Source organism: Tympanuchus pallidicinctus, unplaced genomic scaffold, assembly GCF_026119805.1.
Source record: "Tympanuchus pallidicinctus isolate F22 unplaced genomic scaffold, pur_lepc_1.0 scaffold3, whole genome shotgun sequence".
Lineage (NCBI taxonomy): Eukaryota > Metazoa > Chordata > Aves > Galliformes > Phasianidae > Tympanuchus > Tympanuchus pallidicinctus.
The window spans coordinates 86,026,606-86,046,094 of NW_026294747.1; the positions used below are offsets into that span (position 1 = coordinate 86,026,606).

At 34.4% G+C, this 19,489-nt stretch overlaps 1 protein-coding gene across 4 annotated transcripts in view; it reads right to left on the reverse strand.

The window, feature by feature from the left end:
* DGKB (diacylglycerol kinase beta) overlaps positions 1-19,489 on the reverse strand; it is a 328,785-nt gene that overhangs the window by 180,036 nt on the left and 129,260 nt on the right. For all 4 annotated transcript variants that reach the window (XM_052695392.1, XM_052695389.1, XM_052695393.1 and 1 more), the window contains 3 exons: positions 17,827-17,912; positions 16,627-16,716; positions 11,690-11,850 (listed from right to left, as the gene is read on the reverse strand). In XM_052695392.1, the coding sequence (XP_052551352.1) occupies positions 11,690-11,850; positions 16,627-16,716; positions 17,827-17,912 (337 nt within the window). The remainder of the gene's footprint in view (positions 1-11,689; positions 11,851-16,626; positions 16,717-17,826; positions 17,913-19,489) is intronic.

Here is a 19,489-nt window from a genome sequence, read left to right on the forward strand (position 1 = left end):
AAAATGGCACCATACTGTATTCATCGTGCACCCAGAGGATCAACACCACAGATTAGTTTTGTAGTATTATCAGCATTTTTTTAAACCTGGACAACAGATACAGTTCTAAACTGAGTAAATCAAAATTAGAAGGCAGAGGGAAAATAGCTCCAGTGCCTATCACAGTCTGTTCATTTTCTAATTCTAAGCAATCAATTCATTTAAGAAATTTTTCTTAAACATATATAGTTAAATATTTACTAATTTTATTTCAAAAAAAAACCAAGCATATAAAATGCATATCCCTCTTTGTTACCTGTAATAAATTGTATTTTATACTGCGTTCTCATAAATAAGTGTACTTTATGCCACCAGTGGAGACTTTTATGGTGACTTCAGTCACCATAATCATCATTTCTTTGGTCACTCTCAGCTACAGAGATGCACTCTGAAAAGAGTCAGTAGACCTGTGTCATTTTTTGTTTTTTGGTTTTCAGTATTCCGCATCGTAACATCATGTAGTGCACTGGGAGTTAAAGTGTTAAAGCTCCAATTCCATGTAACTATCCCTACACATTATGGAAGTCATGGGATCTGGCCCTTCCAGGTAGGATGGTCTCTTACTGCCTTGCAGTGGGTGCTGGAGGTTGCTTTCCTAGCCGTTCCAAGCTTTTCAGGTTTGACTCAGTCTCAGGAACCCTCTCTCTTCTATCTTATTTATTCGTCTCAATTTCAATTAGATTGTATTATATTGTGTTATCTTGCATTCCGATATCATAGTTAGTAAAACAAGTTTTTCTCCATAGATCATTGCCACTGTTTTTTTTCCTTCCTTCCTTGAGCCCAGCTCCCATCTCCCTACCCCTTTCCTTTTTCCCTTCCCATTTTGTGGGGTTGGGGGTACCAGGGGCCTTCTGCTCCCCTGTCATGGGCATAGATTGATCTAGTTAACTCCGTGACAACCTATGAAAGTTCTGAGACAGGATCTTTACCGGTATGAGTAAAAGGTGAATGTTCTCCCTTTGAATGAGCTCCATATTGAACAGAGCCAGACTAGAAGCATGGAAAGTCCAGTATTAAACAAACTGTACAGTTTAACATGTGTACATACAGTGTGTCAAGACATGCTCTGTGGCTTATCTAGATTAAGGTATCAATGTACACATTATCTAAGTTATGATCTGTATAGTCTGCATACATTTTTCAGATACAGTTGACCTCCACTGCTAGTCTCAGACATCTCTGAGATCTCATCTTTTCCTCCAAGTTACTTTCTCAGATTTGTAAGATTTGTCCTATTTTAAGCTGAGCACGAAGCTCATGAACAATCTTAAAAGTTTATTCACCTTATTATTCATTTTAATATGATGTATGTTTGCTTTTCACTTTTCCTCAAAGCATTCCTATGATCAGTTACAAACATAATTACAAAATCAAGATGAAGACAAAAATTCAATTTAATTTGAAAACAAATGCTTCTCAGTCTGTATATTGTAAATGTTTTCTGATACCCTTCACATTTTTCTTAAGAACAACTAAGAATAACAGCACCTAAGATGATGAACATACGTCACAATTTTATAAACTATAATATAAATGAAATACTCTAGTGAGTTAAATCATTACTTAGTAAATTACAAATTTCATACAGAGAAAATAATACTTGATGTATATAATGAATAATATTGTACCAGGACTAATGTAGTTATAAGCTAATTATACACTGTGTACTGATTTAGTTGCATTTAGCTAAGGAGCCATTCTGGGCTCACTGACGATTAATTATGTCTTTAAGCAAATACTCTCATTTATAGCTGTCACTTGCAACACTAGTTGTTGCCTAGGTTGCTTTGTAGACATTTTTCCTTTAAGAAAACAAAAGGAAAAAAAAATCAGCACAAGCACTAGAGAAAGAAACTTAACAGCAGTAACAAAACAATAAAAAGCCCTGAATACACAAGACTCAAAATCTCTACTTACATAAACTAAGACAGAAAGCGCTAGAAGAATGCTTACTGCCCTTCTGCCCACAAAATCACCTACATAGTATCCATTCAGTACAATTATAAAGCCTCACTGCATTTTATATAATATAATTAACTTTCATAATCATGAAATTGAATGTTAGTCATTTCAATTCTACAAATTGTTCTATTTTTTAAATCATTTATAAATTAAAGACAAGCATTTAGGTAAATACCAAAGGATATCACAAAGATACTTCTTAGAGTTTTTACTGACTGTAAGAAACAAGATACTTTCTAGGCATTGACTGCGCACCAAAAGAATAATTTAGCATGACAGGAATGGGTATAAGTGATAGCAAGTGCATGAGCTACTCATAAATCTAAACCAAGGGAGTCTTTCTTTGTTCAGGCTATTAAGCATTGTTCTAACCTCAGAATGAATAGTTAAATGAAAAAGAATTTTGAACACCTGAAATGCCAAGTGGAAAAAAAATCTGTAGTGGAAAGGAAGAGGGGAAAAAAAGGGAAAGTAGAAGCTATACTCACTCCTGTGATGACTTTGTCACATTTATAGAAAAACTGCTGAAGCAGCAGCGAAGTTTTAAACCAAATCTCCTAACTGTCCCCATGTCCTGCAATTTACTTGAAGTGAAGACTGAAGCAAGATATCTTACGAAGTAAACCCTGTGCTGTCCCATAATACAGGGAAACATAGATGAAGCAAGGACAGGTCTTTCAGGTCACTTCAGGACAAACACATGCCAGAAAAGTTCACTGCAAGGGAAGAGTTTGAAGACTCCCATACCACATGTTTTGTAGACAGAACGGTCTGAACATGAATTGCTGTACTACTAGTAAACCAAATTAATTGCTAATGTAAATACAGTCCACAAAACTGTATTTTCACTGATCCTGATAAAAAATCTACCGTGAATCCAAGACAATCCTCAGTATTTTGTCTGTGATAAAAGGAAATTTAACACAGACTTCTCAATCTAGCCATACAATAAACATTTTTTAGGAAGTTGCAGAACATACCTGCATATGCACACATTTTAGCAAAATAGTGTAAAGTGATATATAGTGAAATCTTTGGCTCTCTGTGTGAATGTATCTTTTAAGCTGCACATGTAGCAAAATGCAAGTCTCCTTCTAGGGTATCCTGAAGAAGCAATAGTGTTCAGAGAAATTTACAACGCAAACTAAATCCATATTGATGGAAACTAGATAGCAGGAAATGCCAACATCAGTGTTGTTATATGCATATTTTCAACTTCATTGCTGATTATTTCTAGCTATGAAAATTATATATTCTCCCTGTCTAGGGAGAACATGCAAGGGGGAAACTATCAGAGAGACTTCTACCACTTCTGATCTATTAATTACTCTACAGATCCGCTTTTCCACAGCATGTTTTATGTGTTTGAGACTTTCTTTAATATGGAAAAAATAGCCATTTGGAACCTCTATTTGCCATGTCAAAATCCTTTATAGAATTTCAATAGCAACAAAAGCTGAAAAGACTAAAGACTGTTCTAATGTGCAAACTGTGAAAATCTTTAAGAATAACTAATTTTGTCAAAGATTAGTAATGTTTGAAGGTAACTACAGATCAAACTACCAGTGACTTCTGGATAAGACAGTGTTTCAAATCAGAGATTAAAGCTCCTTCAGACCATTCTCCTTCAACAAGAGAGCAGATTTTTCGCTAAGGAACAATCACTTCTACAGATTTGGCAACAGAACTGAAGCTTGTGCTGTGATACACCCAGTATCAAAACAGCTCTTTTAAAATTATATTTATGTTCATCCATAGACAAATTTCTGATTTTCTTAACTCTTTGTTTTTGGTGGAGGGGAAGATCTGGATTACAAACTGATGACATTGCTTATCATGAAATCTTCTTTCCCTCCCTGGCACAGAAATACTGCAAAACATAACAGTATTCTGTTAGCACATAGAAAGTTATTATTAGGATTCACAAAATCACTTAAGCATGTGTTTATATTCATATTAATTTGGCAAACCGATGAACATGATTTTTAGTTATGTGTACCCACAAACCTCACTAGAATAATTAACTAGCTTATGCCAAATGTCCAGAATTAAATATATGCATTTGTCCAATCATATTAATAAAACTGTAGAAAATGGTTAAAAAATTAACCACGTGTTTAAGTACTTTGCTAAGTGAGGAATGCTTAACCACATACTCAGATGTCACATGGAATTAGTTCTCAGATACACATATGTATATGTTCTGAATTAAATCAAGGCTTAAGCAGCAAATTTCCATAGGAATTTCTTCATGCATTGCTCAAAAAAATAAATTAATTAAAATAATCTCTCTAGCCACTATAAACAGCAAAACGATATAAGGCTTTCAAATTTCAGGATATATGATTATCACTAAATTAAAATTCATTTCCTCTTGTAAATTATATATACCATAACAAAACAACATTTGTAGAAATTAATATATCCCAAAATAACAAAGTTAAAATAGAAGACTCTGGGATTATAATATCAGTCAGAGGAACAACCCTACTTAGACTTTCACAATTATGATCAGAAATTCTAATAGTCAAAGCTTCTACTGATGCTAATGAAATGTCCTTTTATGAGAAAAGCCAAATACATGGCTTTTCTGCAAGCTTTTTCTTTCAATTTTGAAAAAAAAAAAAAAAAAAGAATTAAGGAGATGTAATGGAAGTCGAGCACAATGACTTGGTGGGGAAGTAGACCCCTAACAAGTTCAAATTTATGATTATGAGAATTAAGCAGTCATATTTTTCCCCTCTGGCAGACTAAGAGGCTCTAAGCGACTGGTTAAGGCTGAAGGATATTAAATCACAACCATGCAAATTTCTATTTGATAGTGCATTTGGATAGTAACATATTAGGTGTCATAAAAGTACGCTTGTCTTTGTCATAGACCTTTGCTACTTTCTGATAATAATTTTTCAGAGAACACATTCTGTGTCTAACACTACTAGTAAGAAAAAGATCTCCCATCTATCTTATAACAGCTTTCAAAACGAAGCAAAGAAACAAAAATAAAACAAAACAAAACAAAAATAGCATGGGATACTGGCTTACATTGCAAAGAATTTACAGAACATTTCCAGGCATAGTCAGAAATCTTCACTGTCTTAGCTAAATACACTTGCAAAACACATTATCACTGCAGTTCATCCAAGTCAGAATATAACCATATTGCTATGAAATCAATATCACATGTTGTAGAGACTGAATGAAAGGCTGAGGTATTCTACTTGCATGAGCTCTGTTTTGGCATTCAAATTCTGCATCTAATGATGTTAGAAAAGTCATTCACAGCAGTGGAAGTTTCTGAATTGCCACACATGTTAATCAAATGGACAAAAACAACAGATGGAACATTAATCTGGATATCACAGTTTTCTTCTAAGTTATTGTCTTAATTATTGTCCTAGAGCATTACACTCCTTTTTCCTCTCCAGTATGTCTTTACGTACGTGCTTGCACATGTATCAACTGAAGGAACATTGGAAAATTCATATTTAAAGCCCATCTTAGTACAAATAGGCCAGTTGTTTTCCACAATGTAAGTAATTTGTTCTAATGAAATAGTTTGGGTAAGCAGCGTGATCTTGTTGGCAATGACACTTTAAAGAATGAATGCAGAAGAGCATCATTCATAAAGACTCCAAGAAGGCTAAAGCATACACTCAGCTGTCAGACCAAGGGCTAGCTAGCAAGTATTTGATTTACTCTTACACACTGAATATTGCACTGACACCAATAAATGGATGTTTTACATAAGGAATGTTGCACTGCACCACACTATCTATAATTTGCCTTAGAATCAATCCTGGTGATTTCTTTTTGTATAAACTTGTACTAAAAGACAGTGAAGATATTTGCAAGTTTGGTTTATTATGCTTCAACATTCTAATTATGGAGCTGTAAGGGGCTTTGTAGCATATGCTCTATAATACCCTATGTAGTTATAACAGTTTAAAAAAAAGTGTTAAGAGTTTATCTCCAATTAACCTCAGATAAATTTACTGCTGGTTTTAAAACAACAACAACAACAACAAAGAAAATACCCATGGTAAGATTTCCACTACCAATTCATATTGACATAATTTTGGCTCTGTAAAGGCTAAACTCTAATTAAGTGACAGAACAGTAAATTCAAAATTAAGGTTGCTTCACAAAAACCTACGTTAGGATTTTCATCTTAACTGCAATGCAAATCAATTCATAATTTCTTTCAGCATTATTACTCACAAAAGTGAAAAGAATAGAGAGCACCATGAAAAGCTAACTATATAAAGGAAGTCGATGGGAGATAAATTAATTGTTTGGAATACAGATTATTTTTAGCATTCTTGAGGCCAGTTATTGTCTGAGCACAATTAAAAGCTGTTTGTGTTTTTTTTGTTGTTGTCATTACCCTTTTAAATACATTTTCAATTTTATTGCTTAATTACATGTAAAAATCAGGCTCTAGCAAAAGTGTCCAGTTTAGAACGATGCAACCCATGTGACGACCTTTGTGTCTTTGATTCGGCTTACACCTATCCAATACCTACTTGCTCCAGTCAAAGCTGTTACCAAGACTCTCTAAAGTGCTATCCTACTATTAGAAATAAAAAAGGTTTGTTGTAAGATATCAAATAACAGTGAGATTTTTTTTGAAGGCTTATAATTTTTGACTGATTATTACTGTTAATATTTTACATTGCCAATGAATATGTGGCAGCTACAACCCTGCTCAAACTCCCAGACCTAGAAAATCAGGACATTTTGCCAGTTTTCCAGTAACTTTTATTGACCAAGCCAACCAAAAATTAGTTACAAAAAAAGATCTCAAAACGAGTATAAGCGAATTTCCTATTCCTTACTGGTGAACATAACTTCATAACTGATTATGAATGATTACTGAAAGGGTTTTTTTTGCCTAGCTCATGCTGTTTCTGAGTTTTCTGAGCTCTTAATCAACTAATTCAAACATTAAATCTCCATAGTTATTTTGTCTATGCAGCTCCACCACCATTCTGCATCCTGAGTAGTTACGGCTTTTTCCCAGGACTCTTGCAGTTCCTCTGCCCTTCTTAAGTAGTAGAGAAAGTGCAGATAGAGAAAAACACTGAATCATTTCTCACGCATCCAGCTTGGAGAGAAAGCACTGTAAGGATAAGTAACCGAAGTTTCTTCTCCCATTCTTCCTATCCCTAAGTGTATAAGACAGCTTATTTTCATTCCACATGCTCTTTTATACCAAGCACTTGGTGAAAGATGAGGTTTCTGATGTTTCATCATAACCAATCATTTAATGATTTATAAGTGAAAAAGTTTTTATCAAAATACACATTTTGTCTCACTTCGAGAAAATCATTTCAGAAACACTAAAAGAAAGCATTGTAACTGTCTTATATATTTAACATTCTTGAATAACTTCCCAATAAGATACGAACACCCTTGAGAGTCATTCAATTTTAATTTATTATCTAAAAAAGCTACTTTTTCCTAAGGTTTATAAGACCTTTGTTATTGAGATCTTAACATTGTAAAATTTTTAATTGTGCCATTATGTGATCCATGCTGCAGCAAGACTTTCTTGCAGGTAATAAATACAGCTTGTAAGGTTGTTTGGTTTTTCTTTTTTTTTTTTTTTTTTGGAGTTATGTGAGAGCTTGCCTCACTATCCATTGATCATCAAGGTTCTTTCTATGTTCTACTGCTCAATTGTAAGCAAATTTCACCATCCTTCATGATTACCTGTTTTGTGTGCATTTATCTGGATACATTTAGTTTGAATTTCATGGATAAAATACCAATCCACTGGTATATTAACATATATATTAATATATATAAAATATCCATGGTATATTTTGCAATTAATGCTATGAATCTTTAGTTGCTGTGGTTCCATAACTATTCCACGAATATGGTTTGATCTTGAAAAAAAATCTGAGATTAGATTTGTAAGTTCTTTTATTTGAAAAAATAGCTTTTCAATTTTTTGTTTTTTTGAAATATTAAACTGAAGGGTTATTTCTAAATTATGTGACAATATTTTTCTGTGCTAAGACAACATGGTATATAATTGATTAGTGAGTTTTTTTGCCTTTTTTTTTTTTTTTTTTTTTTTAAAACACAGGCTTGGGAAATAGCAAGGATAAAATAAATCAGATGTTCCACGGTATTACAACACACAAGTTTATCTGAAGCAACTGTCTGTGTATATCTGTTGACTCACCATTAATGGTAAGCAGATGAGTGAGTGAAAAAAGTAAATTATCCATGGGGAAAAGGCTAACTGTGACAATTAATATGCACAAGCTGATATTGTCTACACACACACTCACCTCCAGTAAACTGTTGACACCCTCAGCAATTTAGCTAAATGATATAACATGACTGAATTTCTATTCCTGCAGCAACAGTAGAAAGGCATTGCAACCTGACTGTCTGGAATACAGAGCCTGTGATAACACACTAACACTGGCATTAATAAGATCAGTACTCCATTATCACTACGATAACATCAACCTAGCATGAACATAAGACAATTAAGGCACACTGCGTAGCTTATTTTTATTTTCTCCAAAATATGTCAGTGATTGTACTTCAGTATCCTCCTTCTGATAGTTGTCCTGATGTTTCATGTTTCTGTCATTGCTGTTAATTTGTCCTCTAATGTTATCTCTGTTATATCTGTTATGTTTGGCCAGCAAATCAAATTTTCCTCTTTTTTTCTTTTCTCTTTGATTGCTTTAATACTCATTTTTTGACTTGATTGCTTTAATACTCATTTTTTCTTGGATATTCAGCTTGTTTCAATGACACCAGTTCTACTGGGAAGCAGATGGGACTTCTCTTCTGGTATCTTGCCATCCTGACAGAATGATGGATGTGAGCACTTGAAAATCTTTATCTCATTCTACTTTGCTCTTAGATGTTTTCTAGCTTCAGCTTTGAAACTGACACACAGCTTGGCTGATGCTTGTGTGCTTTGCGCTTTCATCACATTGAACACTGTATATTCAGCTACTGCATTTCACTTTGCTTCTTACTTGTTTTCCTGTACTAACATATAGTACATATATTCATGTAGGTAACAGAACTCATACAGTGTGGTAGAAACACACCTTTTTTTTTTGGCTTGAACATATTAATCCAACCTTTCAGATACAGACGTTTCTGTGAAATGTTCATTTTCAACTTAGCAAAGGATTTTCCTTCCCAAGAGTAAATTACATTCTGATTCTTTCTGATAAAATGACGAGAGCAGTAGATGTTATGCTCAACTTTAGCAGTGTTCTGAACATCATCTACCCTAGCAATCTTCTATCCAAGTAAGGAAATTTTGATCTTTATCAGTGTAAAATGTATAAATAAATAAATAAATAAACAACAGACCTTTTTCAGTCTAGAAGAGGCTTCAGGGAAATAACAGCAATCTGTAAATACCTACAAGGAGGGGGGTTATGAATACAACAAAGCCAGGCTCTTCACAATGACGTATAAAGGGAGGATAGGAAAAGTGTGTAAGGTGAAACAACAGAGATTCAGACCAGATACAAGAAATAACATCTCCATCATAGGGAAAGTCAGGCAGAGGAATAGGTTGCCTGGAGAGGTTGTGCCATCTCCTCTTTGGAGGTTTTTTGAGACACTGTTGGATAAGACTGTCAACAATGTAACTCACTCTTATAGCTGACCCTGCTTAGAACAAGACATTGGACTAGCGACTTCCTGAATTTTCTTCCAACTTGAATTATGGTCTGAAAACAGTGAGAGCCCCTAGTCAGGCGCAATATTATTGTCCCTCTGCTTTTCTGAGTAGACATCGAGATTGTTGTCAAAAGTCATTTCTGCTGTTCTGTTACAAAACCCATTTAGCAGGTTCTGTTCATAATTATTAGAGACTGTGCCTGTTACTTGGCAGAAATCTATGAGGAAATATGAAGTATGTTAAAGGTTACCATTATTCTTTGTAGTGCCTTAGAGAAACGGTAAAAAATTAAAAGAGGATGTAATTCAGTAAGCATAAGTTTTACATTTAGGAAGAAAGAAGAAACTATGGAAACCCAAGTGAGATACGAGGTAGTTGTTAAGAAGAGTATCGGAAATTAGCAATGAATCACAAATCACATATGAATTTATGCTATTGTCATGCTATATCATATGCTATATGAAATCATGCTATTGTTAAGATTATTTTTCTTAATGGAAGTATCATCTGCAAGACACGACTTAATTCCTCTTTTCCACTCAGTACCAATAAAACATGAAATATATCATTTTGCCTCATTGGGAGCACTAAAATTCCAGGGAAATATGGAACAAAGGGAGTAATTGGATTGAATTCTCACATTTTATCTGAACAGTGTTAAAAGTAATAGACATGATCAGATGCCTAGAAAACACTTTTTTGCAAGAAAATGTTGAAGAAACTAGAGATAAGCTACAAAAAAAAGAAAAAGATCAGACTATTAGACTGAGCTCCCCGTAGGCAACAAAGAAACTGAATAATCTGTTTTCATCAGTTTCATCATTGAGCATCAGTATTTTCTTATGACTAAGTCACCAAAAATGTTCTGTTCCCCAGCACAGAGTGTTTGCTTCTGTTTTGGTGCATATACTTTGCCTTCGTATGGTTTTTTTACACTATTTTTTAAAAATTATTTCTGTTTTATCTAGTTGCTCTCTGCACTTATTTTAAACAAGACAGGCTAAGCACCAACTACACAAGCAAAAAAACTAACAATTATTACTATTTAAATAACAATGATTATTTTTCAGCGATTAAAACTATACAGGATTAGAGACCAAGGAATGGTTTTAGGAACAAAGTGTCTGCATGTTGATGATCAGTATTACATAAAAACTGAACTGCAAGTAACATGCAAAAATTTCCATATAACCATTTAAAGTTGTGGCAGAACCTTGTTAAGACTGAAGCACAGTAATCAAGTAAATTAAACTCTGCAAAATATGGACCTCATCAAAGCCCCCCTTCCACAAATGTTTGAAAACATATTCAAAGCAACAGACTTATGAGGAGTTAGACTAGATTTTCTGATTCCACCTATATATACAGTGTGGATCATAGTTCCAATGGGAAATCACAGAGAAGCACAAGCTGGAATTCCTATGACATTAAGAGTTCTCACGCCGCTGTTCCTCATAATTCATTCAAACTGTGAATACTCCATGACAGAACCAAGAATATACTTGCTATTATTATTATAATGCTATTATTATTATTATTATATAAAATTATTTTATATATAGTTCTGATATATAGTTCATATATATATATAAGTTCCTCTAATAGCTCATATAGTTCATATAATAGCTCATGTGAATCCTAAAGATCCACATGAAAATGTCACTTGAGCTCTTATTACGTGAGGAGTTTATATTTCTGTAGGAACTTCATAATGCTAATTAAATTTAGAGCTATAACCACTCATAAGGTACTAGGAACAACACAAATAACTTTTTTATAGATGGAAAGGTAGATCTTTAAAAAAAAATAATCTGTCTTGAGTATGTGTTTATGTAAATTTATGTAAATTGCTGAATCATTGTCAGTCATCTAAGTATTCGTTTCACTACAAAAGTAACATTGTAAATGAACTGTAACCAACAACTCTTCAAGCTAAGCCAAAAAATGCAAATATTTTTTCAAAGCAAAAGAAAAAAAAAATTAAAATCATTTAAGAATATGTATGAGTCTTACCACGCCGATTGAAAAGTAATTATTGATGATGTTGTAAGGCACTGGGTCTCCTTTCTCGTCTTTATCATTGGGCATTACTTCAAATTTCCACCTGTCCAGCAAAATCTCAGAGCTGTTCTCAATGTCTTTTAAGATCTTCATTAAATTTTCACCTTCATAACCTATGAAAAAGTGAAAATGAAGTTTTATTCAGTTTTCATTCTTTTTCTAGATGACAGGAAAAATGAAAACCATGTATGTAAGACCTGAAAAAGCAGGATTATGTATGAAGTACAGATAATTTTCCAGCACTTGTCATTAAAAGGAGTTAAAACACAGAGCTGACTTCCGCACCTAGCTACATGAATGTAAACTTTATAGATTTCTCCGGGTGTCAGATCAATACTGGAGAAAATAATTTGAACTTTTAAACTTGTCAATCCCTTGAATTTTCCCAATGATTGTAGCAACTACCCAAAGACCTTACATTACACATTCCTAAATATTCTTCCTTTGAAATTAATCTTAAGTGTATCTCACTTCAAAATGTAGGCAAAAGAAAAAAGATTTTCAGATTCCTAGAATTATCTGATCAAAGTTTAAAAGAGGACAGGAAAATTAAAAGCTGCCTAGTATTTTTGTCAATTTTTCCACGTGGCTTAAAATAAAAAATGCAAAACATGAAATCCATTCATAACTGACACTTTATCAGGTGAACTAACATTTTTTCATCTTTCAGAAATTTCTTTAACATTCTCACCTAGACCTGTAGGGAAATTGTACTCTTACTTGCAAGTTTATCTGTCTTTAGGCAATTCACTAGTCCAAAACACTGTATACTAAATCAAGCAGTATTCTTGCTTACATATTTTTGAATGTACACAAACTACAGTATGCACGTCTACACAAATATAAAAAGGGGATTTTCCTGGGTTGTATTAAAATCTGTACTATTAATACAAAATATCATTGTAATAAATAAGGAAGGTCTGTGGATTCATTCCTTCTTCTAATCAGAAATAATTTTTCACATTCATGCAATATGTACTTGCTGGGTCATTAAAATAATTTGTAAAATAACACCCACATCTTTGGTACTCAGGAGTAATTTTTATATGAAGAAAAATCAGGTCAAACATCAGGAGTTCTCTACATAGCTACTGAATCAACAAAAATTCAGGATGTCAAGGAAAAAAAAAAAAGAATCACTGAAAACCTTCTTGATAAAAAAACATTTCTGATATACTTTCTTATGGTTGTACAGTAAATTTTTATTCATTAGCTACTGCCAACCATCACCTGACAGCAGCGTGCACAGTTCCATTTGCCTTCACTGTTGAAAAAGTAGTTTAGTTTCTGCAAGCGTTGTCTCTTCTCTCAGACTACAGAAGTTCCAGAAAATCTGTGCTATGGCAAAAGGTGATTGGGCAAAGAATGAAGAAAGACAGACTATTTTCATTCCTTTTTTTTTTTTTTTTTTTTAGTCTAGGTGTGATCAGTCAAAATAGAAGTTAAATGTCCAAAAAAGACAGATCTCCCAGAAGGAGTCCAGAGAAGGGCCACGAAGAAGATTAAGGGTATGGGCTATCTTCCATATGAGGACAGGTGGACAAACACAGGTCTGTTCAGACTGGGGAAAAGATGACTTGAGGAGGGATCTGATACATGTTTATAAATATCTAAAGTGAGGTAGGAGGCAAACGTATGAGGCCAGGCACTTCTCGATAGTGCACAGCAACAGGATGAGAAGTAATGACCTAAAACTTGAACATAGGAAGTTCCATACCAGCAGAGCACTGGAACAGGTTGCCCAGAGAGGTTGTGGAGTCTCCTATGGAGATATTCATGACCAGTCTGGACACCTACCTTTGTGACCTATTGTAGGGAATCTGCTTCAGCAGGGAAGTGGGACTTGAAGATCCCTTGAGGTCCCTTCCAACCCCTGCAATTCTGTGATTCTGTCTAAATACGTAGAATTGAAAGGAAGGACATTCCCTACCTGAGATAATCAAATGTAATCAAAACTAGTACTTATCTATTGCTGTTCATCTTTTTTTTTTTGTTTTTCTTTTCTTTTTTTTTTTTTCTTAAAGTGTCATATCAGCTTTTTCCCAAAGGAAATGGAAGGGTTCAGAAGCACAATAAATCATCCTAATGGTTCACTACAGCAGTTCAGAATCAGGTAGGTTGCATATAACCATTGTTGAGGAACACAATAATTAGTCAAAAAAGAATGAGGGCAGGGCACAGAGTTAGTCTCACAGTAAGCACACTCAATGGAAGTTTTCATGTGCCCGCTACTGATACTGCAGAATTTCTGGCAAGTGCCTGAGAGTAAGTATCTGGAAAACATTCCCCATGAGGAAATGAATTTAAGAAAATGGAAGTATGCATACTGAATAAAAAGTTTTGTTATTGTTGCTGTTGTTGCAAATGATGAGAAGGAAAAATAGCTAAAGCCTTAAAAACACAGAACTTTCATTTTCTGCTGAACTCAGGTAGACAGGAGCCCAGTGCTGAAGGCTATGGATGAATTAGCTACAGTTAACCAATAAAGCCATTGTTCTTAGTATCCTGGAGGCTTGAGGCAACAAAGACAACCTGCAGAGTATGAGGTTTGAGGCAGGGATTGTTTGAATACTTTACATAGACAAGTTCTTGAAATCAGTTGGGCTGCATATAAACATTTCGAGAAAGCTGGCTGAAACCTTTGCAAGGCCACTGTCTATCACTTGTGAAAAAGTTAGATGACTGGGAGATGTCACTGGTGACTTGAAAAACATAACTTCCCAATCTCATCAAAAAGGACAAAAAAACAATCTGGAGAATGACAGGAGAGACTGTGTCACATTGACGCCTGGAAGAAATCACAACCAAGCTCTCTCTGAACAAACTTCTGTGCACATTAAAGAGAAGTCAACCAATATGGATCTACCACAGGTGTATCAAAACTACATGACTGCCTTTTGTAATAAGATGATTGGATTTTTGGATAAGAGGGATCACTTTTCTTATCAGTGATATGGATGATATATTGGAGCGCACATTCCTTGAGTTTGAGGATGTCACATACAAACTGATGCTCAAGGGCAGGATGCTATCCAAAGGAATTTTGACACGCTAGAAGATCATTGCTAAATTCAGCAAATCCCACACAACAGAAGAAATAACTCCTGTAATGATATAGGCTTGGGATGGACTGAGAGGAACAGCTCTGCTAAAAAAGCACCAAGGGTGTGGGCAGACAGCAAGTTGCATATGAGCTAACAGCCTGGCATCAAAGTAGTCCAACAGTATTCTCAGTCAAATGAACAGGAGCAGAGCCAGCAGCCTGAGAAGTGAAATTCCTCTCTTGTTCACCAATTAGAGTGTACACAGTTATGAGCACCACTGCCCAGCCCAATACAAGGCAGACATCCATAAATGGGAGGGATTTCAGCTGAGGACCACCAACATGACTGGGGACTAGAGCATTTGCTCTGTGAGGAGAAGTTGAGGAAGACAGGCTTCATCAGCCCAGAGAAGAGACAGCTTTTCAGGGTCAAATACCTGTTTCTAAGGCTTACAAAGAAGTTATTAAGAAGACAGAACCATGGTCCTCACAGCATTGCATAGGGACAGGATGATAGACAAAGAATGTGGACTGAAACAACAGCAATTCAGACTGGCTACACAGAAAAACTTCACCGTTAAGACTGTCAAACACTGGAACAGGCTGCCTGAAGAGTCTGTGTTGTCTAACGTTCATAATGTTTCAAGCAGTGTGGTCTATTCAGCTCTGCTTGGTGCAGGAGATTGCACTAGAAAACCTCCTGCAATCCCTTCTATCCTGAATTATTCTATGTACAGAAAGTGAGGTAAGTCTGACTTGTATTTTATTTTTTTTCCCCTACATTAAAAAAAAAAAAAAATCATAATAATTAAAAACCATTTGTGACAGTGGAGGTGAAGGAGATTCTGAAATGATTGGAAAGAACATTACTGATAACAAAAGTTCCAAGAGTTCTACACAGATTTTTCTAAAGATGCATCTGGTAACAAGGCAGACATTTGGAAAGGAAACTTATGATGAGACAGAAGAAGAAGGAAACATTTACAAGGGCTGGGAATTTCCAAATAAAGAGCCAAGTTCCTAATACATTTGTACTGAAATGACTAACTGAGAAATAAACAGAGCTACCTTTGAGTCTGTGAACTAGTGTCTTTTCTCCAGAGACAGTCTTGCCTAAGACTTCCTTCTTCAGGTCTCCTTCAAGTTTTTATGTTATTCTTTTTTACCATACAATGCAAATCCTGGATGAAAGTAAGTTATTGGAGGAGCTGTGAATAAGTTTCCACACATACAGGAAAGGATGCAAAGGATATTAAACTTTTTACTTTACATGTATTATACTTTCAGCATTCTTTGTCTTCTCATTTCCTGATAAATTGCATCAAAACAATGATTGTCTGGAGTCATCCGTAGGAGAAGAGAAGGAGAGCGGATCAAAAGAGCTAGTCTAAGGCTGAGAAATATTTTTCATTTAGAATTTACAAATATTAAAAAAGATAAAACCACTCCAAGCCCAACATTAAGCATTTTCAGTAACCCTTTCAGAACAGCCCCAACTAACACCCACTTAACACTTCTTTATAATTTATTGATTAAAGAAATAACTGCAATACAGATGGTAAAACACCAAACAAATAGCTATATACTATTCTCATTACACCTTGGAGCTTTTTTGGTGTCAGCAGAAGCTACAAACAAGGTATGAAGAGTGATTATGACCTTTAATATCTATAAAACAGTTCATATAACATTTACCGACAGCTAATTCCAAAAAGAGGAAAGATCATAGTGGTTCTTTACATACATCATAAAAGAGACATCCAAATGTTAAGAGCAGACTTTGATGCAAAAGTTATTTTTTTTCTTTTTTAATTACATAATACAAGGTATTTTAATTTATGTTTACCTCCTCCCCATCTCAGACACCTTGCTAAATCATTGCCAGTCCCAAGAGGCAGAATTGCAACTGGAGGATGCTTAAGCAAGTTTGCCTTCTCTGTGAATAAAGAAAAAAAAAAAACATACCTAAGGAAAAAAATCTAATTGTTTGGTTGCGATACAGTAACCATGTTACATTATGTTTCACTGAAAGACAAAGGTATGTACTCTGTATATGGGATCACGCTGTCTACTCAACAAGCATTTAATTGAGTCATTCTATTGTGCAGCTCATTCCCTAGTCCAGGTACCATCTTTAATCCTAATTTACATTATCGTTATCATAAGGACAAAGAATTAAAAGTTGTCTATTGATTTACAATTTTCAAAGCTATTTGAGCATTACAACCAGGACCTTGTATTTGCAAAAGGACATTTTACCTCCCTCCTTTAAATAAGTAAGTAAGTAAGTTCAGAAACATGCATTTGCTATCATCCATTCCTTCATGACATCCTTCTTACCTAATTTTTCTGGTCTAGACCTCTCATAAAAGAGCCTATGATTTTAAATACTCGTCACCTAAACATTCTGTCAAGTCTTTTGGTCACTCCATCTCCTTTCTCATTTCCATTGTCTTACATTCCCATTATTTTCCCTACAGGCTCTCTAGTGCCAAATAAACAAGCATTTGGTGTGAGAGATGTGCTCCCTAATAAGCACAGGAAGGTTAAAATCTCTAAAATCTTAACCTCTGAGCCTTCCTAATTATTTGTACAGAGGAATTTATGGCCAACAAACTGAAAGAACTCTATTTGAAATGATTACATACCCCACAGCTTACACATCTACATGTCTGTCATAGCAGTTCTATTCAAAGGACCGTTATTTCATTATCTGCATTATGGGATAATGGAGTATAAATAGAAATGTTGTAGCCAATTTGTTTCAGTATAGGGAATAGACTTACAAAATTAAAGCAGTTTGATTCAAATTTCTTGACTTCTGTAATTTTTGTCAGGGCTATAAACATTGGACTCATCTAGGGATCTTCATATCCTCTACAATTTGAATATACTTTAAAATAATTATGATTCAAATTATGATATTTCAAAAAATTAAATGAACAACATATTGTACCAAATAGTTGCATCCACGTTGATAAAGAGTTAAGAGTAATAAACGTAAAACATAAGAATCCTGCAAAAGTATGTAAACTACGTTGATTACCTATGCAATCCAAAATCCAGCCTACCGTCCCATCTCCACCACATGCTAGTACTCTGAACTCAGGAACATCTCGAAAAAAATTTAACCTAAAAAAGTAAATGAAGATATCTATTTAATAAACATAAATGCACTGTGCATACATTTTATGGTTTAAGACATTTAATTTGACAGCACCTGACAAACCAACATCTGAAATAATCAACTCTGACCACGCTCTCGTTTTTTTTAAACAGAAGACAAAATATCTTCCAACAATGAATTATCTGATAAATTTAAAAATAAATTTATCCAAGAGTTATTATGGTTCACTGATATTAGAAATGGGTTAGACATAATGGCTAATCCAAATCTTTGTCTTAGTTCATATATTAAAACATATATTAAAACACTTCCAAGTTGAAATATTTTTAATTTAAAACATTTTTTGATGATAGCTTTTGACCTATGCTGAAATTATGCATAAACTGTGACTAGACAGAAACTTTATATTTATTTTACTGAATTATTACATATGTGCATGCATGTATTTCAACATAGATTCTTTAGTTTCAGAGACATCTTAATGGATAGTCTACACGCTGGTGATCAGATTGAATTTCCAATTTGCAGTCTCCTAGTAATCGCAATCGTTACAATGTGCAAAAATTCTTTAACACAAATAAAGCTACAGAATAACTTATAATATTTAAATCAAACTATTTTCCATATGACGCTTTAGTGCTGCACACAGAATAGTGCTTCTATCTCTAGAAAGCTATACATTTCTTATAAAATCAAGGCCAAATGTAAAACTGCAGACAAAAAGAAGAGTGTGTGAAACAGAAAGTCCAATACGAAAAAACAATAACAACAACAAAAAAACCTAAGATGTAGAAAATCACGGGATAACTTTTTTTAATTAGTTCCAGACCAGAATTTCAGGGTAAGCAATACAAGTAAGTCCATCAGATCGGAGTCCCACTCCCTCTAATTTCCTCTACTCCTAAGAGCTCATACCCAATAAGAAGTATCAAGTACAATATTTCAAGCATGCTTACAAATTCAGCTTTGCTCTTCTCACCTTTTAAATTCTACTTCACACATGTGACGGACAACTGCTTTAAGATCCCTTCTGATCCAAAGTGTCACATGCCAGATTACTTTTAGAGAATACATCTTTTAATAAGCGTGTGTGCTGAAAAATTGTCTGCTAAAAGTCACAAGGCATCACTACAAGAGTGAGCAGTGAGATGTCCTGGCCCCCAGGTGTGGTTCTCCATCACTTCTTAAAAATAGGAGAGAAGATAAATGCCTCCCATCACCAGCATTTCCACTTTGACTTAATGTGTTGCATCTTTAGAAACTTATCAGATCTAGTTACACTACTTGCAGTACTGAAAGTATTTCAGATTAATTAAAAAAATGAAATAACAGTCCAGAGGTGAGGGTAGGGTACTATCTTCTGTAAATACGTAAGCACTTTCTACCACACATACTAGATTCAAAAACAAGGCCTGAGGGAAAAAGCAACACTTGTACACACAAACAAACAACAAGGATAATAAAAATCATCTCACAAATAATGACAATAAGAAAAAAAAATTAAAAAACACAACACGGAAAATTGGGTTGATGTTAATTTTAATACAGATAGGCAGAGAGTAGATTTAAATCTCAGTTGCCC